The sequence below is a fragment of the Dipteris shenzhenensis genome, chromosome 17, assembly GCF_047967505.1.
Source record: "Dipteris shenzhenensis isolate YYH24624 ecotype China chromosome 17, Dip_SZ_1.0, whole genome shotgun sequence".
Lineage (NCBI taxonomy): Eukaryota > Viridiplantae > Streptophyta > Polypodiopsida > Gleicheniales > Dipteridaceae > Dipteris > Dipteris shenzhenensis.
This window is the reverse complement of record NC_141612.1, coordinates 4,213,571-4,240,403: the sequence shown is the minus strand read 5'-3', so window position 1 is coordinate 4,240,403 and position 26,833 is coordinate 4,213,571. Positions and strand designations below refer to the sequence as shown.

General features: G+C 41.2%; 1 protein-coding gene across 1 annotated transcript; it reads left to right on the top strand.

Moving 5' to 3' along the window:
• The first annotated feature begins 25,205 nt into the window (after positions 1–25,205).
• LOC147891551 (uncharacterized) lies at positions 25,206–26,419 on the top strand. The gene is made up of 2 exons (XM_087388369.1): positions 25,206–26,194; positions 26,271–26,419. Exon 1 carries the CDS (start codon positions 25,386–25,388, stop codon positions 26,088–26,090), a length of 705 nt encoding a protein of 234 aa, XP_087244495.1. The 5' UTR covers positions 25,206–25,385; the 3' UTR covers positions 26,091–26,194; positions 26,271–26,419.
• The last annotated feature ends 414 nt before the right edge of the window (positions 26,420–26,833 follow it).

Below are 26,833 nucleotides of genomic sequence, written 5' to 3'. Positions count from 1 at the left end.
CCTCGAATGGGTGTCCATAGTTTTAGCACAACATTAGAGGCCCCTTAAACCACATCTAATCTTCTCTCTTAGGGGGGTCCACATATGCCAACCCACAAAATATCTATGTCACATGTGCCAAGGGGGGTCCACATATGCCAACCCACAACTACTCACACATGGATGTAAAATATTAGATAATATATTAGAGTGTTTAGTTATTTATTAGGAAAAGAGAAATACTTGACTTTGGTCAGTTACGGCTCACTTTCACCGGCCTAATAACAACCTGTTGAAAGTCTAGCCGGTTGTGTAGCTTGCAATCTCTAGCTTGTATCAACCGAGTATCAACCAACAAATCACATAATAGAGATTGTTATGGACCACACTTGTTTAGTTACTAACAAAATTCATGGCATATTGTAACATGCAGTGCATTATAGTTTGTAATACTTCATTTTCATAATAATTAATTAAACTTATGTTATGTATGTTAGGTATGTTAAGTATGTCTAAACTTATGTAGGTATGCCTAACCTAGCTAGGTGTCCTTTACTCCGTAGGTCCCAAAAAAGAATCATGATAAGTGCACATGTAAGTATCGCTAGCTACCAGCACTAGTGTGCATGAAATATCGGCATTCACATACAGATCATAATGTTGCTAATGATCATAGTGTAGATAGATGCTTACTCGAGAGAGAGCAGGATGTGGGAAAAGGCAACTTACCATCCCACACCGATTTCCATAGGCAGATTACCACGTCTATAACCATCCAATTATGTCAAGAGGGGGCAAGACGATTGGACGGTTGCTCTGTCTTGAGGTCTAGTGCACTTACTTTTTTTTTTAAAGACATATTAATGACATGGTCTTGAATTGTTGAAAACATATTAATGATCTGAGATTGTTTATCTCTTTTACATGGATAGAGATCATGGTGGAGAGAGAAGATAGGGTAGGACAACAGCAACCTTAGAACAAGGCTCATGGATGAGGGCAAAATCTTATGAAACCGTAGGATTTTGTTACAATTTTAGGTCGTTAGAAGTGCATCTGCAATGTTTGCAACCAAGTGTTCACAAAATTTGACTTAAGGATAAGAAAATATTTGATGGATGATGAAGAAAAAAAATTAAAGAGATGTGAGGGACCAAGTGTCAAATATGTTACTGCCATCCTATGAGGTGTTACCCATGCAGAAAGTAGAATACCCCGTGCAGAGCCTGAAGATGTAAATGAGTGATAGTTTAACATGTGCAACCATGCCAATGTTATGTGACAATGATTTTGGGTATGGGAATTGCAAATCAACTGCTACTTCTACTATCAAACCATTATATGATGGGAGAGCAATGTACAATCGATAACCTAAGTAGGTAGTCACTGGAGGTTATCTACATACCAGTACTCCATACCACATTAATGGTGGTAAACATTAGTGTGTTCCTAGTGGGAAAATGACTCCCATATGTGCTCTCAATAATCTCCATTCAAAGTTCACCGGATTTCACGTGCTAGCTCTGACCATACCTTGATATAGCCATAGGAGGCTTTCAGTCCAGTAGTAGTGCACCAAGCATGAATACATACTCGATGCGTGTGGAGCCATATAGATCCGAGAAGGGTGTTATGCAATACAAAGCAAACTTAGCGTAACGTATCAACAAGCATTGCATGACATCGTGAAAATAAAGCTCGAGGGAATGTATTGTTAACTCGCTACATCGTGTCTCAGGGCAAGCTCACATTGGCTAATAGAAATGTTTTCTAGCTCTCTATCATCTCCATAGCCTCTGCCTCCAAGCTAAAGCATTGTAATCATGCTAGGGGTCGCATCCTTGGCCTCTTGGAGTGGTACAAAGCTTCCTGTCAATGAATGAACGGGGGAGTATAGTATGCCCATCAACCCGATGCTGCTCTCTAGGAGTAAGGGAAGTGTCATCTGATGATCAAGGGCAAGGAAATGGTGGCTCATATGATGAGCAACATAGGTGTGTGATAAACTCGCTCCTATTAATAGGGTGGAATCACAGAAGTAGAGAAAATGGAGGCTGACTATGTCATGAAGGGTCGCATGCTTAATGTGATAAGCTTGTTCTGATGGCGCTCCCTTCAACTCCACAAAGAGTGTATCATAGAATGCACCTAGGAAGAATCCACATTGAAAGTGTAACATGGGGTAAAGTAATTGACTCTCTCAAGTATTCACATACCTGCAACATATCAATCCTTGTCATCATATAAAAGGTGTCGTATCGAATACGTTGTTGATTTATTACTTGTGACTCACATTGTCTTTTAAACTTTGGAGATACATACCTGGGAATTCTAGCTGTCCAAGTGGACAAAAATCTCTAAAGAGGGCTGCCACTCAATCATCATGTTAGCACCTTGGTTCCTTGGGGAATAATAGCTAGTATGTCCCCCTCCATGTGCATATCCAATGCAACCTACAAAGCATCCTCTCTTTGCATGTCCCAAAGTCCTAGCTGGCTATATTTTAGGGGAATGCAGCATAAGCTCACTATAAGATGTAACTTCCAGAGATGGTTGTGGCAATAATGGGCCATGGATGTTCTTCTCTAAATTTTTTACTGTTGTCAAAACTAACTCCCTCATGTAATGAAAGATAAGGGATGCTTTACAGAATTGCACCGAATAAGAGGAATGAGTTAAAGGCTGCTTTTAGAGGACAGTTGGGAAAGAAAGTTGGAAGGTCTTGCCTTTCTGAGCATATGTCAATCTTGCTGGTAGGTGCTTTCCCTAGTAGATTGTCTAAGTTGATGATCTTCTGGAGGGCTCTCTGGCAATTCTTCTGGAGGGCTCCCTGGCGATTCTTACTCTTTTGCATCAACCTTTTCTGTAGGTGACTGAGTAATAGGTGTGATCATCTCCTGTGTATTTAATGTTTTCCATTCTGATTCTTCGTCAAATATGATATCTCTGGATATCATGATTATTCAATTTTGAAAGCCATGCAAGGGTGCACTTTCAATCCAACTTCCATTAACAGGAGCAGCGGCTCCAAAGATTCAGTATGTAAAAAGAAGAATGCTTGAAAACTAGTTGAGAAGCCTATGGATTGATCACTTTTATTGATAGTGGGCATAAATACACTTCTTCATTTCCCTAGAGTTCATAGCCTCTTCCTTCATTGTAGTCATCTGATACATTTGCAGCATGTTGGTTGAAATTTCCAACTTGCCCACTATTAAAAAATTCCTGTGGTTGTTGATACTGCCCATACCCAAGGATGCTATTTTATAATTTGGCATTACTACTACTTCAAACAAACTTGCCCTCTATAACCTGAACTCAAAAAGAAACAAGAGGTAGCTAAGACCTTCCCATTGTGAACTCAAAGTACATATTATAATAAAAAATTGTGAGATGAGCAATGCAAGTATAACAGAGGGCATTCAACTCAAGATAAAGCATGTCCCCTTTTACAAACCACAAGATAAAGTAAAAATTTGCATGATAACACTTTGGACTTTTCCTCTACTCTACTACCTCATGAAGTAGATTGCCTATGCTTAACATAGATTGACTCATTGGATTCCCACTAGTTGATTTTGAGAAGCATGTCGATTTCATTCAATCTTATGACAAAGGTTCTAATACCTTCTAAGGGGATTATTAAAAGCTCACCCTAGCCTTGGTTTTAAGATGCTAGAGGTATAAGCTCACTCGAATGAGAGATTTGTTTGGATTGTAGGGAGTTATCTTTTATTGTGCTTATGAGCTTGTAACTAATTCTTGAAATATTCTTCCATGGTGGAGTGTCTCTAGTATTTATATTTCATTATTCACATTCGAATGGCTATTTCCATTCTACTTATTGTAGAGCGGTTGCATTGTGATCTCTCATAATATGGTGCATTTCAATCTCTAGAGAGCATTATTGATCATTTTGATTCCATTCACATAATCACACCCATTGCTCCTTGCATTAGTTTCCTTTGACCTCCAATAATACCTCTTTTACAAGCCCTTGTGACTGTGTGAGCATGAGGGCACAATTGATCTCTGATTCCACACTTTTGATGCATGGCATACATTGACATTTTTCTTAACATATTCACATAAATGGGGATCACAACTTGACACAAAGCAACCCATGCAATGCGCAATTATCTCAATATCAAGGTCTCCACTGGTGCTAACAATCATTGCATACACATCCAAGCATGTGCTTCCCAACAAAATAATTCATTAAGGGGTGAAACAAACACTGACGACATAGGACCACCCAATGGGTTTGATCTAAACCTACCTTTTGGTGATAATATTGAAGAAACTTGACCTTTGGTGCTAGCAATCATTGCATCCACATCCAAGTCACGTCCTTTCCAACAAGTAATAGATAATTAAGTGATTTGGACACCAATGACCAAGGAAATCATGCTAATTTATGAGTGACTTTGAGCTGTCCTCGGTTATACTTGTTCGGTGTCAAGTTTTGATTGAGTCACACAGCTTGATTGTTGTGCCCACTCTGGTTTCAAGCATAAAATCACCAACTTCTACAACGTGCAAGGTTATATGTCGTGAGGGTGCAGCATTTTAGTGAATTCTCCCAACTTGAATAGAGCCATTTCATGAAAAGGAATTTTGAAGTAGGGGGGGAGCACTTCACTAAGCCATCGTGATTATACTATATACCTTAAATCTTTCATGTTCTCTTGTTGTAATAATGAATGGAAATTTTTCCTGCTTTGTGGAAAACCATTTGTCACTAGCTCACACATGCTTCATCATCATGATTTTTTCATTGTTTCCTTTTGAGCATATAATATATTAGAACTGTTAGGGGAGTACAGGTGCTTTACAAATATTCAAGTATAGATTTTAAGACAAATGGCAGATTTTAAGACAAATATTTATGTTTTTAGATAACTGATTTACAACATCTAGTTTCAATGGAGAGGCTGGATCTAGGGTGGGAGGTAGAGAGGGGAAAGGGACGAGCAGAGGAGGAGGAACATGGAGCCCATGGTGAAGGCAAAGGGCAAGGGAGCAAACAGAGGAGGATGGAGAGGAGGACTAACAACAACAGTAGAACGTGGAGAGATGATCGGCTTGCTTGTAGAGCTTCTACTGCAGTCTACCATAGCTCTGCCTCCATCGCCATATATCTTGCTCCTGCTCCTGCAACCACCATCATTGGAGCATCTGCCATTGCTCTCCTCTCTCTTGCTACTGCTACTACTATTGCATCATCTACTGCTGCTGCTGCATCATCTGCTACTGCTGCTGCTGCATCATCTGCTACTGCTACTACTGTTGCATCATCATCTGCTACTGTTGCATCATCTGCTGTTGTTGTTGCATCATCTACTGTTGTTGCTGCTCCTATTGCATCATCTGGATCCACCTGGGAAAGTCGTATGCTGCTGCAAGGTTAGGCTCTCGGACAGCTACCCAAGCTTTCTCTAACAAATGATACATTCTTTTTTGCATGTGCATAGAAGGATGCCGAAAAACAACATAGTAGCCTCACTGTGAATGTGGATGAAAAAAGGTTGGATTGGTCAAGGCACACAAGGATCAGCTTGTCAGCTCGTATGCCGAAAACCAAGTTGAGTAGTGAATCCTTTTCAATTCTTGGGGGTAGATGTTTCATCTAATCACAAAGGGCTGCAAGGTATTATTCATTCCTAGATATCATTCGTTTCTTTTGAAGAAACAAATCTGCAAGATTATCTCTAATTGTTACTACTTTAGGAAAATCATCATCATCATCAAATAGTAAAGAACTTGGACTTGGATCTGTTGCCCTAGCTAAGAAAGCAGCCTCCGTAGCCATAACACATGATTGAAGCTCATCCAATCCTGCATCTACAATGGTAGCCTTGATTGTAGCCATCTCTCTTGAGGTAATCAGTCATGTATTTCTGAATTTTTGAAGTTTTGTTCTTGTTCCGAAGTTCTACAGTTTCGAATGAGGGAATCCTATGTGTCATATCTGATTTCTTGTTATCTAATAGGTAGAATTCAAAAATAAATCTCTACCTATTACAGTCTTATATTCAAAAAGTTTCAGAATCTCCTAGAGTGGTTTATGTTGTGGGACCTAAACTTCCACTAGCTCTCAACACAAATTTGACAAACTAGTGATATAGACCACAATTTTAATCTTTCTTTGTTCTTTTAGTTGGATGCTTCTTACGGGCTTATGTCATGGATGGGAAATGCATAGGATAGCTATTTCTAACATTTTTCCCATGGACACCATCTATTTCCAATGCACCATGACATAACATTTTTCCCATGGCCTAGTCGTAGATCCTATGCTTCATCGCCATCTTCATCCTCACAATCTTCATCGTAGCAAATCCCGTGCTTCATCCTTTTTCTTCCTCTTGTTTTGCCATCGTTTCTCATCTTCCCCATCCTTTCTTCCTCAATTCCTTCGGTTTTGCCACCATCCTTTCCATCCTCGCTCGCTCCCCCATCACTCTCCCCCTCTCCCATCAATCTTTGCTTCCCAAATCCCCCCTTTCGCGCTTTGATTTGGCCAAATCTCCCCTTTCCCCCCTTTTGATTTGGGTAAGCTACACAACTGGAAATTATATCTCGTGGCCTCTTCGATGAACGAGTGAGCTCACATTTGTAACTGGCTCGGTGTCTCTTGTAACCTTCAAAGATTTGTGGTGTCTTCTCCTCTCTCATTCTCGCTCACCCCCCCCCCCTCTCTCTCTCTCTCTCTCTCTCTCTCTCTCTCTCTCTCTCTTTCTCTCTGTATGTCTCTCTCTCTTATCTTTCACTCTCTCTCCCTCCTCCTCTTTCTCCCTCCTCTCTATCTCTCTATGTCTCTCTCTCATCCCCCCTCCTCTCTCTCTCTCTCTCTCTCTCTCTCTCTCTTTCTCTCTCTCTCTCTCTCTCCCCCCTCTCAGTCTCTCTTCTCTCTCTCTCTCTCTCTCTCTCTCTCTCTCTCTCTCTCTCTCTCTCTCTCTCTCTCTCTCTCACTCATTTGCCCCCCCCTCCCCCCCCCCTCTCTCTCTCTCTCTCTCTCTCTCTCTCTCTCTCTCTCTCTCTCTCTCTCTCGGGCCCTCGTTGTCTCCCCCCCCTCTCTCTCTCTCTCTCTCTCTCTCTCTCTATCCTGCTCTGTGTCGCGGCGCGTCGTCACGGAGGCCGAGCATTTGCGCCAAGTGTCATCTCAGCGGCCGCACATCTCGAGGTCCGAGCATCCTCGCCAGACTGTTGGCCACATGGCATCTCGGGGGTCGAGCACGTGCATCAGAGAGCGTCAGACTGCGTTGGGGGCTCCAGAGTGCAGACTCTGCAAAGTCCGCGTGTTTTATGGGGGAATGGGATTTCCTTCACAACACAGAATGGCATTGCACCATGTAGCTGCTGGCACCTCTGACTGTTTGAACGAACCCACGTAGGACTACGCAACTGCCACGTGTCATGCCTAACATCCTCACTATCCTCTTGCAGTCCTCCACTCGGCCCTCTGTGCCTTGCCATGTCATCATAGACGGTCGTGATCTCATCACCTCATCTGCCACTGGTCACTGCAATGCCTCTATATCCTCTGCGCTTTGCCCTCATGGTGCCATGTGGCGCTCTTCTCTCTCCTCTCTCCATGAACCTCCCTTCTCCCTCCCCGAACCTCCCTCCTCCTCCCCCAAACCTCCAAAATGCCTCCATCGGACCTCCACGAACCTCCCTTCTTGCCCGTATGGGATTAACAGCCGTAAGAAATATAAGAGATGATGAAAATCATCCATGGAAAAGAGGGCGGAAAGTTGTGTGTATGTGTGAGAGAGAGAGAGAGAGAGAGAGAGAGAGATTTCCACCAAAAAGTAAGTGTGTGTGTGTGTGTATGTGAGAGAGAGAGAGAGGGGGGGGGGGGGGGGTGAGAGAGACACAGAGAGAGTAGAGAAAAAGATGGAGAAATTTAAGGGATGAAAATAGCAAGTAAAACTTGCACCAATCATAAAAAAGACAAAAATAAACCTCAAAATTACGAATTTTCCCATTGGGAAGGACCATCACTCTACGAAATCCTACCCTCACAAGGCAGGCCAAAAAGAGGGTAAAAAGGGTGGGTCAGACCCACAAGGACCAAACAAAAAAACAGCCCCGATAATATGGGCCACCACCCTCGGCTTGCGCTACAAAGCTAGGATACCACTAAAGACACATTGATGGACAATAGATAGTGGCTTACCACCGGTATCTTCTCTTCTAGGAGGGTCCCTAGATCTACCAAATTCGTTTTTGTAGCACACAAAACGGACGAAGCCACATCAGAGCACTAATGAGAGTCCCGAACTTTGGCACCTAGTTGTTGGATGGCCTTCTTTCGTTTGTGAAAGGGTCCGGACTCTAGAGCACTGATTTCTTGTAGCCAGCCAGTGTCGACTATGTACAGGTCTTCAACACTAGTAGTGTGAAGGGTAAGATGGCGCAACACACTCATATGCCGAGGCAATCAAGTAGGGGGTAGAGTGAAATCTATAGCTAGGTCATCCTCTACCACATGAACGGGTCAAAGAGGTACTACAGCTTGCAAACATCATCGTCTCATTATGCAAACCAATGATCATGGCCAATCCTTGTCATCATGCCATAAACTCAAGTGTATTTGCTTTTGTTAACCTGAGAATTCTAGCCACTTTGAAAAGAGCGTGCTCGCGCTGGAGCAAATAATAGCATATCCCGATTGGGGCATCTACTTGGTCATAAAATACATCTTTGGAGCAAAACTCTCTCCTGCTCAGGAGGTGAATGAGTATGCAGTGTTCATCGAAGAGCTTTCCTTCTACTAGTCAGAAGGAGATCACAGCTTTCTTCGAGATATTACTCATCACGCACCAACATCCATGTGTCAGTCATCGTAGAATGCAACGAAGTCTTGATTTGTCTATGAATGTCCTTCACCTCGTGGCATCAAGACAATCTCGGGTGCCGCTTATCGGTTTAGCTCCTATCTCATTCGCCCTATCAGTCTAGAAAAAGAGCTACGATTGAAGTATTACGCTCCTCAGACCCTGTGCTAAAGTTGCAAACGTTATCCGTTAGGAACGAGGGATGTTGGCAAACAACTGACTCCCTATAGCAAACTATATCTACTGAAGTCGTTTGAACTAACGCAACACGTGTAGTGGCTCTTCATTGAGTATCTTTGACATGTTGCCGTTGGTAGTCGTGCTACTGTGACTATCTCTGTATATGGAGGGTTTGACATTGCCCGCCTCAGTTTTCTCACCTCCCTGGATCTCAACCAGAATGCACTCTCAGGTCAGATGCTTGCTTCCATCGGCAGTTGTGCAAATTTGCAGCTTTTGAACATTAGGGAAAAAGGGAACTCATTTTGGGGCCCTGTAAGAAATTCACTATTTTTTGATTTATTTCTCTCCTAAAAGACATCAAAAATAGTAAAATACGAAAACGTGGCTCAGATTTGTCAGTAAGGACTACAGAACTGTCAATTCAAAAAGGAATAAGATAATCTTTTGTCTGACTAACACGATTTTGTATTAAATATCCTCTTAGATTTTTTTTTGTTTACCAAAGATTCCGCATCTCTTTGGCCGACGTGTGCAGGTCTTTCATAAAGAGTCAATCACTGAACTTAGTGATTGCAAGTTTTCAAAATATTCACATGGATACCGCCACACTTCCACGATTCATGTTACAAAACGACTATGAGATTGAAAAACAAACTTCGCAACCTGAGAAGCACAAAAAATGGCCGATACTAGTGAGTCACTATCTGAGAAGAAGCGATTACACCATCTTCACATCGACTTAGAAGAACAATATGCTCCAGCACAAAAAAGACGAAAGGATACGGTGCTGAATGCTCAACAGCGGGAAAATATGAGAAGAGAAGGGCTTCAACATATTGACTTATGGTGCGATGGAAGCATATATCCAAAATGTCAAGTAAAAAACTCTACACCTCCATTTGTCAATCCCACCACATTACTGAGGTTTGCCGGCGATGGACAAAATGGACTTCTTGGTTATATTTCAGCGCAGTCTGCATTTGCGGAAACGTATAAAATGATGTACCTACAAGAAAAGGGGGCCAAGATGGAGGAGATAGCCATTCGTGCAAAATTGGAGCAGCAGTTGCAGAATGAAATTGAGGAGCATTCAAAGAGTAAAAAAGAGTTGACAAGAGCAAGAAAGAAGAGAACCGTGCTTGGAGACAGACAATGTAGCAGGAAGATTAAAAACATTGCAAATTTGAAGGCTGGGACTGGTGGATGCAAGCGACGAATTCAGGAAGCAAGGTTAGATTGAAATTTATCATTTTGTATACTCAAAAAGGCTCTCTTCCAGACTATATCTATTTCGTTGATTGTCGCAAAATAAGAATGGAGGTGCTGAATAATATAGTCATATTGTGTTGTTACTACAGGAAATTATTGGAGCCTGCAAAAGAAAATATGGACCCGAACCTTCTTCCTGTTAAACAAATGAAAGGATTACTTTCTTGCGGTGTAGCAAAAGGTTTGATTGAGGAAAAAAAATACAAAACAGTCAAACGCAATGTTGTAAAGGACTTTGTATCCAATAATCAAGTTGATGGCACTATAATCCAAGAGGCTCTTGATGTTAGTGGAGTTAGCAGGAAGGGATATAGTTCGATTTTCCATGCGATATCCTCAACTTTGAAAGATCAAAGGATTAAACGAGTTTTACTGCCAAATCCAGCAACCGTGTGGAGGATAAGAGGTCATTTGAATGAAAGTATAGATGAATTTATTGGGCAATATATCCATATTGAAGAAATATTTCATGGTGTTAAAGGAACCACTGTGTATGATCCTTGGAACAATATATTTTTAGATCTGCAACAACTTCAAAAAAGAATGGTCGAGTTTTATGGAATAACATTTGAGGAGTGCAAAGGCATTTTGAAATTTGTTATCAAACTGGATGAGTGTGAGGTTGTAAAGGAAAAGAAAATGGAAAGAGTTACTATTACATTGATGAATGGAGCGATTGATACATCATTGACTGAAGCGAGTTCGAAGTATTTTAGTGTGCAGTCAGAGAAACACATATGGTGGTTAGGCTCGTTCCAGGTATGATCATGGGTTGTTTTATACTTGATTTTGGTCATTGTTTTCAAATCTGATATAGTAATACTTTTGTTTTCTATAATCCCGCAGGTGAAGACCGAAGACCATGAAACACTAGATTGGGTGTTTCACCACACGGAAATACCAAGAATAATCAAAAGACAAGTGCAAGGCGAGAATCTCCATGTTGCAGGAAAAGGTGATTTTCAAGTAGAGTGGCACATGGCCAGGTATCTTAAAACACTTAAGTGCATGTATAACATTAGTAAAGGAGGCAACTCAAAGTCTCCTTGTCTTTACTGCAAAGAATCAACTCAAGTAATGGATTCAAAATGGTGGAAGAGAGCACCTAATAGAGATAAAGTTGACCCTGACTTCAAGGCCATTCTGGACATTCCACTATGTAATGTTCACATCTGCACATTGCATGGTCTATGTCGAATTATTGAGAAATTGGTATTTTTATATATTGGATTTGCTTGGAAACTCCGTCCCGAAAAAAATAGAAAGGATGCTCTTCAAGCATTGGAAAAAGTGTTATCCGATATAGGTCTGCATGGAGGAGATGTTCAAATCACAAAGGATTTTAAAAAGTCTACCAATGGCAAGGAGGTACCAATCAAGCCCTCTATTGGTGGTGTTAAGGCAAGAAGATTCTTGTCTCGACCCAAACACAGTAAGCAAGTAAGGCAAGGTAGAGCAGTTTCAAAGATTAATTATGGATTGTGGAAGCAAGTCCATAATGCTGTGAAAGATCATGAGGCAGATGGGGAAGCACGAAATAGGAAGGCAGAGGTGTGGAGGTCTCTTGATCAACTCTTCATGTTCTGTGACAAAGTAACATGGACAAAGAGTGATTACAAGAACTTTGAGGAGGCAATTAAACATTTTGGAAAGTCAATGAAAGACGCGTGGACAGCCTGCAATATAACTCACTACATGGTAAGGTTATGTCTTTTTCTTTTACTTAAGTGTGATCTTCTTTTTTTTTATTACTTACTATGCATTCTTATGTCTTACAGCATATCATATACAACCACCTTCCCTATTTTGTCAAAAAGTATGGATGCCCAGCTATTTGGTCTACCCAAGGCATGGAGAAGTCTCACTACATGGCACGTAATGCATTTTTTAGACACACACAACACTATGGAGGGAGTCAGAAGGCGAATAGTCTGAAGGAAGTCTTCCAATGGTTTTACCGAGGCATACTACAGAGGCTGCATGCTAAAAGAAAAGTTGCTAGCTCCAAAATCAAGCTTGCTTTTCTTCTAGCCCAAAAGCAAAGACGAAGACAAGCTCTAGACAATTCAATTGCAGCACAGAGACATAGACAATGGAGGGAATCGAAGATATTTAGAAACCATAAATGGACAAGTAAACATGAATAGGACTCATTTGTAACTTATTGGTGTTATGTCCACATGTTTTCAAACTCATTCAATAGAAATTTTTTTAGTGGAACAAGTGACTCTTGGTGTTATGCATGAAAAGTATTTCAATGTGAAACATATGATCTGAACTTAATACAATTTGTTTACAATTTCAATATATTGTTCATTTAATATTTAACGACACCACTCTATGTAAATGTACAAATCATTTCATCATCAACTTATTAATCATTTATACAAGATCATACCAGATATCAAAGACTTTATACAAATCAGTTCAAATTTAATATAATGTTTGTGCTATATTCGATGACTAAATCCTATTTCTCCCAGGGCCTGCCGATCGGAACTCTCTTTTTGATCTTGATTGGAGTCTTTTTCTTCTTTATTGGCTTGATGTCGACTGTCTCTTTATCCTTTTCTTCAGCTCTCTCCACCTGTTCCTCTTCTTGGACTGTGTGGCCTGATGCAATCATGGGTGGCTCTCGAAACCTTACGAGCTGGTGTTTTCCATAGCCCTCTAGATATTTGGGGTCCTTAACACCACATGCTAATGCATAAGAAGTGTAAGACAAAAAGTAAGCGGCCCTAGAGGCCTGCTTATTCACATAATCTCCAAATATATCTATGGCAGACAACCTCTCTATCAAAATGATCTTTTCCTTTTGCCATGAAAGAGCATGTCCACCTAAAGCCCTGGACAAACATTTTAGGAAGTAAACAATGGCTTCTCCATTGTTGCTCAACTGCCTATGGTAAATCAAGATCTTGGCACTGCCTAGATCATGAATATAATGAGCTAGGCCTGACATTTTGCGAAACCCAACCTGCCTGCTTCCACTTGATCTCTGGAGGAATGTGTCATCCTCAATTTGTAGCTGCAACATATCAAAGGATTGGAGTGAGACAATACACAACCTACAAAACCAAAGTTAAGCAGAAGTCAAAGTATATGATTTGAAGTACCTTCTCATTTTCATCAGCAACAAGCAGTTCATCTTTCCAAAGATTTATCCCTCTCCCTTCTTGTCCAGCCTCTTCTCTAGGCTTTTCTGTGTATAGTGCTGAGAGATTCATAGCTTCCTGTGTGAGCTGGAAGGCAGCTTCATCTGGCTCTTGGAACTTTTCAGCCTCTTTGAAACAAAATGAAAGGGCCTCTACAGGATCAAACATTGTTTCCAAAGCCAGTAGTGAATGGTCATCCTCTATGCCAACCTCCTTGTCAAGCCTTGAAGCCTGGGCAATAAGGGAAATGGCATAGTCCTCCCTCAAATCAAACATACACTCTATATCATGGAGGAAAACATAATCCTTTCCACCAATCAACACACCTGGAAGCATGGGCACTGCATAGTTGCTGCTCTGAACATCAAAATCTTCAACTGGCTCTGCTCCCCTCAGAGTTTTTGTCCTCAGTTGAACAAGGTCAAGAGCAGCCACTTGCAGCCCCTCATCCTGAAGGTTGATATCTTCTTCTTGCTCTGCCATTTCTGTGACCAAAGAAACATCCTCCTTTTCAGAAGCTTCAGATGTGTCTTCTTCTTCTCTTTCCTGCCCTTGTTCATCCAAAGACTCCTGACTGAAGACAATGTACATAAGAAATGCCATGCTCTCCTCCAGCACTCTGCACTTTCTGGTGTGCAAAGTACAGTTGAATTTATAGTGATCAGGCAGGCTGTCAAATCTTCTGTTCACATGGTACCTCAGCCTGTCATTGGAGACAATATGATTTAGGTGCACAAAAACCTTTTCTCCTCCCACAATTCTTCCTGCCTCTGTCAGTTCTTTGAAGGCATCCCAATAGTCTGAAAGAAAATCTTTGTGCTGCTCCAGTACAGAGCTCATTGTGAACTCCATGTTGAAAATACTGTGGTATATATGGAAGTTACTCTGAGCCTTGCATTTGTGAAGAAACTCAAATAGGAGCAAATCTGGAGAACTGTCCTCTTCCGGTTCCATTTGTTTTTTGATGGAAGAATCAGCACTCTGCTCCAGCCTCTTCTTTTTGCCTGTTCAAAAACTTATATACTATGAATTCTATATGCTGACATATGCAATCAGTGAATGCATTGTATATCACCAGATAATTCCTTCATGACATCTCATGACTCACCTGGTGATTGCTGTGGTCTAATAATAGCAGCAGAAAAGTCCAGCTTCCTCTTGAAAGGTGGGGCCTGGGAGCCAGCTGTTCCAAAACAAAAACATTTCTCATCATCAAGGAAGATTTCCATAGGACTAAAGATAGCAAATTAATGAGGTAGAAGTGAGAAACAAATAATACACAGGAATTTGCAGCCAAAAGCGATATGGGCTGTTTAGAGAATTGTAAACCACTCTCCTCGCATTTTGTTGCAAATTCTCAAATTCTGTTCATGTGCATGTCAAATCAAGCACTTGGTTCATCTCAGTGATTCCTGGACACTATGATCTCATATGCAAGAGAAATAATGGAATGAGTGAAACTATTCATGAGGAATGTGTCAACAACAGGAATTTGCAGCAAAATGCGATATGGGCTGTTTAGAGAACTATAAACCACTCTCCTTGCATTTTGTTGCAAATTCTCAAGTTCTGTTCATGTGCATGTCAAATCAAGCACTTGGTTCATCTCAGTGATTCCTGGACACTATGATCTCATATGCAAGAGAAATAATGGAATGAGTGAAACTTTTCATGAGCAAGGAGTCCACAACAGGAATTTGCAGCAAAATGCGATATGGGCTGTTTAGAGAATTATAAACCACTCTCCTCGCATTTTGTTGCAAATTTCTTGTTTCTATTCATATCAACCTACAATCTAATTTCTGGGTGATTTACCACATTCTTGAACAGTATTAATTGAAAATGAAAGAAGAAGGATGGAGCTGAGTGAAGACATTGGGACATCAAAAATCCAATGGATGGAAGAAATAAATGTTGAAAAACATTGAAACCAAACTAGAATTCTGACCTTTTTTGTCCTTTTCCATGCTGATTGAGTTGCACTGGTAAATCTCCTGCTCTTTCTCTAGCTTGAACTTTGCACTCTAGGTAACCTGGAGATCTGGTAGTACTGTCTTCAGGCAGGTTGCAGTCTGGATGGAGTGTGCTGGGTAGGAAAGGATCAGAGAGAAGGAAATGGAAGATGCGAGGGTCGTGGCAGGGATGAAAGATTGGAATCCAGGGGAGGGAAAAGTGGTTGTGGTATTGATGATGAAATCATGAATGGCACAAGTTCCAAGGAATAAAGTGTACTTTCACACGTGCCAAATTTCAAACTCCAAGAGATCTGGGTCCCATCCACACGTGTGAAAAACGACTAGATTCCACACGTGTGGGATTTAGTGATTCTTTAATTCTATTTGCACTTATTTGTGGTATCCTGTTTTAGACCTCTTGCCCTCCAGTCTCTGCTCTCTTGCCTCCCTACCTCCATACTCTGCAGCATCAGCATCTTGTCCAGCAGCACAGGTTCATCCTCAGCACAGATTACTCCTCAGCAGCACAGCACATCCACAGATAGATTCCAGGTCAGTAACAATGGGTTCTCCCCTTAGTCTCTGCAATCTTCTTGCCTAAAATAGAAAAAATACATCCTGTATGGAAATGCATAGACTCAAACCAAGACAGAGAAATCACTGTAGGAATGCAGATCTTCAAGTGTGATATTTGCATGTGATCTTCTTGCATAACCTCCATTCATACTGTATTTGGTTGGAGAAACATAGAAATCACTGTAGGAGTGCACCAGCATGTCATTTAAAAAATTTGCAGCAAAATGCGATGTGGACCTGTTTGAAATTCCAAACTGCTCATATCGCATTTTATTGCAAATTTCTCTATTTGGCTGCTTCCACCCCTGTGATTGCCTTTTCTTTGTTAGAACATGTTCTGGTTTTGTGACTTCCATAGCTGTAATCTTCTTGCATAAACTCCATTCATACTGTATTTGGCTGGAGAGACAAAGAAATCACTGTAGGAGTGCACCAGCATGTCATTTCAAAAATTTGCAGCAAAATGCGATGTGGACCTGTTTGCAAATTTCTCTATTTGGCTTCTTCCACCCCTGTGATTGCCTTTTCTTTGTTAGAACATGTTCTGGTTTTGTGACTCCTCTTAGTCTCTGCAATCTTCTTGCCTAAAATAGAAAAAATACATCCTGTATGGAAATGCATAGGCTCAAACCAAGACAGAGAAATCACTGTAGGAATGCAGATCTTCAAGTGTGATATTTGCATGTGATCTTCTTGCATAACCTCCATTCATACTGTATTTGGTTGGAGAAACATAGAAATCACTGTAGGAGTGCACCAGCATTTCATTTAAAAAATTTGCAGCAAAATGCGATGGGACCTGTTTGAAATTCCAAACTGCTCATATCGCATTTTATTGCAAATTTCTCTATTTGGCTTCTTCCACCCCTGTGATTGCCTTTTCTTTGTTAGAACATGTTCTTCATGTATGTGATCTCTTTCCAATCCTTTGTATGCAGTTTTTCAGAGTGATGGCAAGAACCAAGTCAACTGCAAGGCAAGTTGGCAAAGGACCAGGTCTTGCAGCAACAGCAGCTGGGGCAGGTACCAAAAAGTTTAGTGTGCCTCCAAAGGGAAGAGCTTCACATGGCAGGAAGGGTAAGCCAATGAGCTTGCTCAAGCAAAAGGCCAAAAGATTGAATAAGGGTGCAGGTGTGCTAAGGGAGATAAGGAGGCAACAGAAAGCCATAGGCTTTGTAAGACCCAAAGCACCCTTTCAAAGACTGGTGAGAGAAATTTGTGAAAGTTGGAACCTTGGGTTCAGGTGGAATCGAACTGCCATTCTTTCCTTGCAGGAAATGGCAGAGGATTACCTAGAGAAATATTTTGAGGATGCAATGCTTGTAGCAGCCCATGCTCACAGGGTGACTTTGATGGCCAAAGATTTCAACACTTTGTCCAGAGTGAGATGGAGGTATGACAAGCTGGTTCATCTTGTGGAATGGCAGGACATCAAAATGAGAGATATATTGCTAATTCCACCTACAAGGAAGGTGAAGGTTGATGAGGTAAAGGTTGTTGAGGTAACACACTCAAAGAACACCAGAGGGAAGGCTGCTTATGAGGACTCACTGAAGCAGCAAATAAAAGAAACAAAATTTGTTATAGATGTGGAGACTGGAAAGAAGGAGCTACACATACATAGAAGGTTGAAGGAGCTGGGCCCTGATGTAGTTGTACATATTGAGGATGAAGTTTCAGTCAATGATTTTGATTTGACAAAACAATGCTTAGCAGCATTGGCTAACAAGAATGAGTATTGCTCAGATACTATCATTCTTGCAATGCTCTAGTAAGTGTCTTTAAATTTTACATTTTTTGCAAATCAATCCTCCTTGTAACTCCTCTATAACCTACCCTAATTATGTTCTGACCTATGCAGCATGATGAGAAGCTGGCTTCACCCCTCTGTACAACATACAGTCCATATTGTTGATCCAGCCATTTCTTCTAGATTAAGAGATGCAAAGGAGACTCCCATGAGTATTTCCAGCTGGTTCAAACACTGCAATTTTGAAGTAATTGACATTTTGCTACTTCCATACCATAGCAGGTATGTGGGTGACTACTTCTTTTAAGATTCTTCTTTAATATTGGGAACTCTTGTAGCCTTTCATTTTCTTATGCTTTTTTCCTTATGCAGTGACCACTGGAGTTTTGTGTCTATTGACATCCAGCAGAAGCAATGCTTTCTATTCAACTCTCTAAAAAACACACACAGAGAGCTGAAATTGTAAGTGCTGTGTGTGCTTTTTGGACTTAAAACTTCATTATTTTGATACCATACTAACTAAATTATACATATTGCAGTTGTATTAGAAGGCTATTAGATGCATTGGATCATTGTCCTCCAAATGTCTCTCTGTTGGATTCAATAGAGCCAATAAGTCTAGAGGTAAAAAGTCTATTAAATGCTATGTCTTTGAACTTATTGAATAATTTTGTTTTGTGCTGATGCTCACAGTTTCTAACATTTTTTTCTAACTGTACAGACACCACAACAAAATGATTCAAGTAGCTGTGGATGGAGGGTGCTGATCAATGCAAAATATATACTTTCAAGCTACTTTGAAAAGGAACAGCCAGATCTGGTAAGGAAAAATACTTTTCATTTAGCTTGAAGATAATTCATAATGATACAAAGTGTTCTAAATTATCCTCTGCCATTGCAGATGAAAGAGGATAGCTTCAGCCCCAACTATGTACATAATTTTAGAGCTCATACAATTTGGAGGTTTTTGAGCTATGCCTCCCCCAAACCTATTGTACCAGCTACTGTGGAGCTGGGTGAAAGCTCTAAAGTACAAGAAGGTGTCATACACCTTGATCCCACAGATGAAGCACCTAATGTTGAGGACCAGAAGCCACAAGAGCAATCACAGAGTGCTGAGGAGGAGCAGACACAGGAGCAAAGACCTGCTGCTGATGTTGAGGGAGAAGGTGGAGAAGCAGCAAAGAGAGGCTTCTGGGGCAGTGGAGGAGACAGGATGGAGCACGGACAGGATGGAGCAGCAGAGAGAAGATCCTCCAGAAAATGTAGAGCAGCCTCTGGATGAAACTGTAGATAAATAGAAAATGGATGTTAGAAATATGTTCTACAGATTCAGCTAAACAATTCTGTACAAAATCTTACTTGATTGAATACAAAACCTTTCTTTATGGAGTCTGTGTTATCTCAATTTTAAAATTTTCTATGTCTTTGCATTTAACTGAGCTCTCTCTTCTTCTGAGTAACTGCAAAAAAGCAATATGAATTAGAGTGGTAAATTAAACTAATAGCAATGCTTAATGAGACTAGGATAAATCAGATGGTGTACCTTTCTATTCTTGTAGATAAATAAAAAGTCGTTTGAGATAGAACCTTCAGTCTCAAACAGAATGTCACTACGCAATTGAGCTAGGGAGCAACATTCTCTTAACGAGATATTGGCTACCACATCACCATTCTCAACAACATCAATATCAATAAGTTTATTTTCTGCACCAAAAGACTCTTCATCTTGATCCATTGGGACAAGCTTTGTGCCTAGCATTCGACTGCGCTTGTAATAAAAAGAGAAAATAAAATTTTGTGATGCAACCATGTACTTCAGTTGCATAGAAGGTTGGACCACCTCACAAAACACTGAACTACATGTCTTCTTATCCCAACCTTTATCCAAAAATTGTGGCATGCATGCCGAATTTGTTGCTTTAACTGTGAACATTGTTTTTGAAACCTTTACTGGAAAGGTATTAAACAAGTCTACAAAAACTGTGAGAGGCATGCACAAAGTAATTTTTACTATCCTAGTGGCAATATTGGGCCTCAGAGCTTTCTGTACTTCTGTAAAAAGCTTCGCCCTATATGCCTCTGTAACACTAGAATGTGGGTGAGGCCAATCCACCGAATTCCACGCCGGAAGGTCTTGTTTTATTAATACACCATGTGTGTTAGCTTTGTCCAGCAACTGATAAAAATGATCAGTAAAAAATATACCCGATTGAGCTAGCTCTGTTGCACATCGACCTTGGTATTGTTGTTCTCCTATCGATCCATGCAGAACATCTATAAATCCCAGAATACAATCGATGTTTTGCCATGTCTCATACGATGAAGGATATAAATCTGAAATAAAACAACACAAGAATGTCAATAAGTTAAGAGAGAAAGCTTCATCTTAAAAATCCATACACCTCATGAAGAAAAAAACCACAATAGAAAAATATACAATTAGGCCTGTGTTGCGGAAGATTTTTTGGATAGTCTCGCAAGACAAGTTCTTTATGCATGTACACGTGCTGAATCAAAACTTCTTTCACGGATATCTTCCCTTTGGTGATTTTAAAATCTCGTACTCTTCCCTTCCACGATGCCAAGAAAATGTTTTTCGTCTGGGGTCTTTTTCTTTTGCTAGGTTGCATGAGCACCCATGCTCCTTTCGAAACACTAAACCTTTCCCAAGTTCCTTCTGTTTTGACTGTACTTGAATTCTCTACCGACGAAATAGAAGAAGCAGGTCGACGGGGTAAGGATGTTTGGTATAATTCTGCCTTCGTAGCATTATCATCAACAGAGCGTCTTCCACAAGAACGGCCGTGGTTTTGGTTCACCATGGAGATTTTCTGAATCTGTAACAATAGTAAAGTAATGTAACTAAGATAACAATTTGAAGTTTCAAGAAAGAGAAAGTGGGCAAACAGACAGTTGACGAGAAACATCTTACTCTACGCCAAACAGGATCAAGGGAGCAGTTTTGGAAAAGAAAGGCTGTTGCACAATGAGGCAATGGTGTAGAATGGTAGACCTTTCGCACGAAAGGCGGCACAACATTTGAAAATTCAAAGGAAGGTGGAAGCGGGAAGGATCTTGTCAGATAAAATGTCAGTTTAGATTCTATCTTCTTGTCCAAAGATCTTCTAAGAATAAAAAACCAATCTCCTCATTAATGTAGCACGCTTGTACTTACATAAAGTATTGTTTCTTTTTTCTATTTTCTCTTATTTTCGTGAATTTTCAACGTTACGTTGGCCTTCTATTGATTGGTTGAGAGCTTATTTTTCCAAACCGTAAAAGGCCCCAAAATGAGCTCCCTTTTTTCCTAATGAGCTCTCCCTTAACAATCTCACGGGTGAACTTCCGGTGGAGATCGAACTGTTGAAAAACCTTCAAGTGCTCGACCTCCATAGAAACAGGCTCACTGGAGCAATCCCTTGAGTCCTTGGAAATTGCTCTTCTTTGTCGAAAATCGATGTCTCAGATAACATTCTCAGCGGTGTTTTACCCGTTGATCTTGGGATGCTTAGCCGTCTTCAGGTATTGAGGCTGTCTTCCAATGAGTTCAATGGTAGCACTCCAACACATCTTTCCAATTGCACCCTTTGGCCAAATCTCCAAAGTCGAGGAAAGAGTTCACATTTTGTGTCGATGGATCAACGATCGACCAGAAGAAGTGTGTCCTTTCGTGCTCTCCCGATCCGGTAAGTACCTTCAAGCATTGTGTTCTGCTTTGTATTGAAAATGCAGCCTGAAGCAATTTTAATCCAGCAATGGCGAGTTAGTTTTCGTTTCCTCGAAGAGTGCCAAGTTGGATTGCGTTTTATCTTAGATCAGGCTCTCTTACATTAGTATTTATTTCCCAAACGATGACCGTTTTGAGTTTGTTGTGAAGATATACCCATATACTCATGGAACTTGACCTGGTTTTGTTGCAGAATCTAGATACTTGTATGATATTCATGGCTTGAGGAGCATTGATGAAGGAACTAAGTTCAAAGAAGTTCTCAGCACAAATAGCAAAATAAGGAGTAGCACACAGCAAGAGATATAAAGGAGTCTTCTTTCTTAAAGTGGCCCATGTTGTAAGAGACTTGGCACATTCAAAGATGGATAGTAGAGGTGTGAAGATTGCAATTTTTGTGATGCTAGTTGTACTTTTATGTCACAAAAGAGATCAAATGGTTCTACATGAAAATTTGACTCTCTTTGGAACCATGGCACTACTTGTGTCAATGATGATGAATGATATGGCAGAGAAGAATGTGTGCGTGCGTGACTTTTTGCCAGCATACAAGTACCAACATAGAAGTACAAAGCTACACAACATAAATTACAACATGTAACATAGAGAAGTTAAGGAATAGCAGACCATGAGATGTTGCATCATGAAGAGGGTCTACTAAATTCCATTAGATTGAACTTGGTGGGTTCAGGTCTTGGAATTTTTCAAATTCCAACCACCGGGTGTCCTAGGGTGAGGGGATAACTAAGCACCTAGAATAAGGTTAGTGAATAGTCACATGGGGGGATGTGAAGGGGTGTGAATCAACTTCCCATCACTAACCCTTAGTCTGTGTGGGTTCATATGCTCCTTCCTTTCTTTTTCTATGATCGAACTTTGCAGCATGTAATAGAACCTTGGCCTCCTCTATCCATGAAGATCTCCCACTTCATTTCTGACAAGAAACATATTGTGCAAGGTACAACAAGTTGCAACTGTGAGTACGTTCGTGTTCAAATCTGCTTCCATGCATTTCAATAAAATTCGAAACCTTGCTTTTAAGCTTTCAAAAGCCTGCTCAACACATATCCAAGTGGCGTTCAATGCATAATTGAAAGCTTGTTGAGTAGCAGTATGTTGACCATGGGATCTCTTGTGAGGGGACATCAACCATGGTTTTGGGGGATTAAAGGCCGTATCTCCTAGTAGCCAATATCCCTCATGAGCTATATGGCCTTCCATCCCCCTACGCCCCCCATCAATCTCGAGGAATTGTTGGCCCACATCTACAGCTACCATCAAGATTATGGAGTAGAATGACTCATAGTTATAGAATTCATTGCCACCCAAAAAAGGTTTTACAATAGGAATGTGGCTTCCATCCACGGAGGTTATCACTCGAGGGAATCCACACAAGTCCTCAAATTTCCTTGAAATTTTCCCAGCCCTTTCACCATACAGCCATGTGATATATACCTCCATCCAATATTGGGTTATGATATGAAGTCCCTCTTGTATGATCCTTGTCACTATACTTTGATCACAAAAAAACTTGGAGCTTATGGACAACTGGCTATCTCCATGGGTAAGATGCCATAGAAAAATGTCAACCCTACATTGTAAAGAGATGACCCTCCTATTTGGTCCTAGCTCTGATTTTTTAAATTCACGAGAGTCGCTCCTTTAATATGCATCGGGTAATAGTGAGTGATGACATGGGGACTCATTACGGCTCATCGAACTCAAGGACACTCTTCTTCCTTTGTAGCACTTCAGGGTGCTAGGGGTGCTTTGGAGCACCCCTCTGGATTCATTTCTATGATTTTGAGTTTGTTATGTGTGCCGGGAGGTCTGTTCCTTGAGATGGATGTGGCGTAGGCCCACTCATGAGGTCATGCCAGGCCAGTGGTACTCTTTTGATATGGATGTAGTCGTAGTAGACACACATGTTTTGCCATTCATCATGTGGCAAGCGGCCTCGCATGGATGAGAAGGATGAGGATTATTCTATGAATCCCACTTCCAATCCGTTTGATGACTAGTGAGAGACTTCACTTCCACTTTGTTGTATTGCCCACATAAATAGCATACATACTTTGTTTGTATTTGGTTTCATGTGGATATTGCTTTTTTCCCCTGAACCTGGATCTTTTATTTTCTTTCTAACTACAAAACAAAAATTCTAGTTAACTTTATGGACATCTTTTCTTTGTCGTTGTGTACTTCACTTTGGAATTTAAACTTAGTCATGTTTGAATTTTGTCGATTGTAGTGTTTCGCCTTCGTACGTTGAAGGAATGGCTAGGGCCATGTTGAGAGACAAGCAAAATGATGAAATGGAGAAGGGAATGCTTGCGCCTTCATAGTGATTTTGTGGACGATGAGTGCGAAGATAGTGATTGAGGGGGATCATGGATGTTTGTATCTTTCAAAAAAATTGGTGCATGTAATTTTGAAATGGGATAGTATTTCTCTTCTTATATTAAGTCTATCTTATTTGTCTTCATGATCTCCCTTTACATCGAGGATTCTAAGTAAATCGACTAGGAAATGTAATCATGTTATGTGACTTGAGGGCAATGCATTGGATGTATGTAATGCTCCTACTATTGTGTTAGAAGTTAACTTTAATTTTGGAGAGCAATTACCACTTTATCATGTTTACTTTGAAAATGCCTAAACTTATAATCTAAGTGTGTACATAGCATATTTGGAGTGAACGATGAACCCGTGCTTTGCACGGGCAAAGATGCATGACCATCCTCAACCACTCCCCATCTGAAGGTGGATCTTTGATTCTTAAATTTTGGCTAAGTCTTAACCCATGGCTCTGAGACCTTCCATCTCCTCCATTCCATTAACCTTCTATCTCCTCCTTGCCCCTAAAGCTGCCTCTTGTCTTTCCACCTCCTCCCCCCTCCAAGCCTCCATCCAAGAGCTCCTTCTTTGTGACACGTGGCAGGCTCTCCTCCTCCAAGCTGTCACGTGTGCTCTCCTTCTTCTTTTTTTGTCCGTGGTTAATAGGTTAAAGATGGGACGTACAAATATTCATGCAATCACATTCTGGTTGTATATACTCAAATAGAAGATTTGCAATCACATTTCTTCCTCATGTAAATAGGTTGTTCACCTTTTATATTTTCATACTATAATTCTCACAATGTAGATTGGCAATTGTCAAAGAAATTGGATTTGTAAAAGGCTTTTAAAGATCTTCAATAGTAAACAATGGCATAGTTCCTAGGAAACTTTGCTCGAATTGTAAGCACGCTCGAATGCAGTCGCTCAATGTTTCGACTTACTCTTCAGAGAGAAGCTCCGAGAAGGTTGATAGAAACACCAACAGCTAATACTCGAATAAGCTACATACTCAAGAGCATAGACGAGCGACAATAGACAAGTAGCACTAATAAGAAAGCCAAACCAACCACCACCACCAAATGCCAAATTGAACCAAACAACCATCAAAATGGAACATCAATTAATGCATGCTTCCCCTAACCTTGTAATTTTCCCAACATGCCACCAAAATGATCATGAGCATCTTATAAGCCTCAATAAAACCTTGCACATTCCCCACGAAACATGAAAAACCATACCCAAACACTGAGGCCAACCCCATGGGTAGGCCAAGGTTAGCTATTTCAATTGAGGAGATTATCATCCCTAATGTTCCCAAAACATAGGAATATCCATGCGGCACAGTCAACTCGTAGGAGTACACAAAAGTGTCTCCATTTTAATTGTCTAGGTCTACAATGTTACTTGCAAACCCAAATGTTGGAAACTTCTAGAGAGAGTAAGTAGCCTATCCACACCCCTTAGGGTTTAACGAGATAAGCTTGAAATTGCAGTCTTCGATTTCACTCCTCTTCTGCTCTTTGTTCTGCCGAGGTGCTCTCCCCTCCTTGGCGCTCTGCTCTTACTAACTGATTTTCTTCTTCCGTCAAGCACCCCCCAGCAATGGCCTCCTTTAAGCCCTTGGCTTGCGAGAACTCCAGCCTCCCCCTGCCCTCTGGATCTTTCTTTGGCTCCCCCTCCCAGCTTCTCTCTGCCCCCCTCCCTCCTAAACTCGAACGAGTCGGTGTTGCCCTCGTCAGGCACGCTCCTCATTCGCCCAGCAACGGTAAGGCTCGCGTCTCGTCCGAAGGGATGCCTTTCCTGTCCGGGAGGGTTCTGAGCCCCACTGTGGGGAGAGGAATGCGCGTGAATGCCAGAGGCAATGACTATGATTACGATTACGACGATCAGGAGAGCCAGGTTGATATTGCGGAATACAAATTGCTCGAACCGGGTACCCCGGGCACCCATCAGGCTATTGTAAAGTCAGTGATGCCTGTGGGTTTTTTTCTTGATATGCCCAGTGGCAGGACTGCTTATCTTCCATCAAGAGACATTGGTGTTTCGGGGGGTGTGGTTCTTCTCAGAAAGGTATTCAAGATTGGACAAGAGTTGACTGTTCGAATCGTAGCGCTGGGTGGGGGTCGTGACATAGTCTCGATCAAGAAGCCAGAGTATGAGCCGCCTCCATCGAAATACGGGATTGGGAAGCCCATCAACCAAAAGCCAAATCCGGACCAGCCAAATCAGCAAAGTCAGCAGTACCGCCCAAATCCCAATGTGACCCCAAGATCAAGGCAGCCATATCCGAGGGAACGCAGATACTAGAGCGGGGTCTGGTGGAGGTCTACATGACCGGAAGTAAGATTTGGTATCGCAGTGTGTGTATTTAGGGGGATTATAGTGGATAGTGATAGTGTGCAACTGAGCAGGTGATAGTAGATTTGGTATCGCAGTGTGTGTATTTAGGGGGATTATAGTGGATAGTGATAGTGTGCAACTGAGCAGGTGATAGTAGTTTGAATAGGTTTTTTGAATGGCAACTTATTATTTATTATCTAAGGAAGTTTACTAGTAGTTAGCTGTAAGACCGTGTTGTAAGCATTATGGAGTTAATGGGTTCTAATCTGATGTGCGAAGTGCTTTTCTTTTGTCAAGCGGGGAGGGCGACGCCTGTGAGGATCTGTGTAGTCCTTCCATTTTTCTAATTCTAGCCATTTGTCTCAAAGAGTTTCGGAATGCAGGCCCTAATGTTACGGTTGTAGCCTCGTTGCAGTGATGATACGACTTCTATCCTAACGGGATCTTATCCTATGTCACGCCTTGTACCGCTGCTTCAAGCATGCTGAGGCCATCGATGACGCTACGTTTTTTGTTTAGGAGCCTCTACTGGTAACCGGGATTGTACATGGCTCAAGGTGAGCAAAGTTATGAGCCGGTTTATTTGAGGATGATTTCTGCGTGCGGTCGGTGCAGAGATTGTATTGGGGAAGAACTCCTATTCAATGCTTGGTTTTGCGCTCTTTTCTCGTGTCTTTTGACTATACCCTTGTCGTCCGCTTATTCCTGAT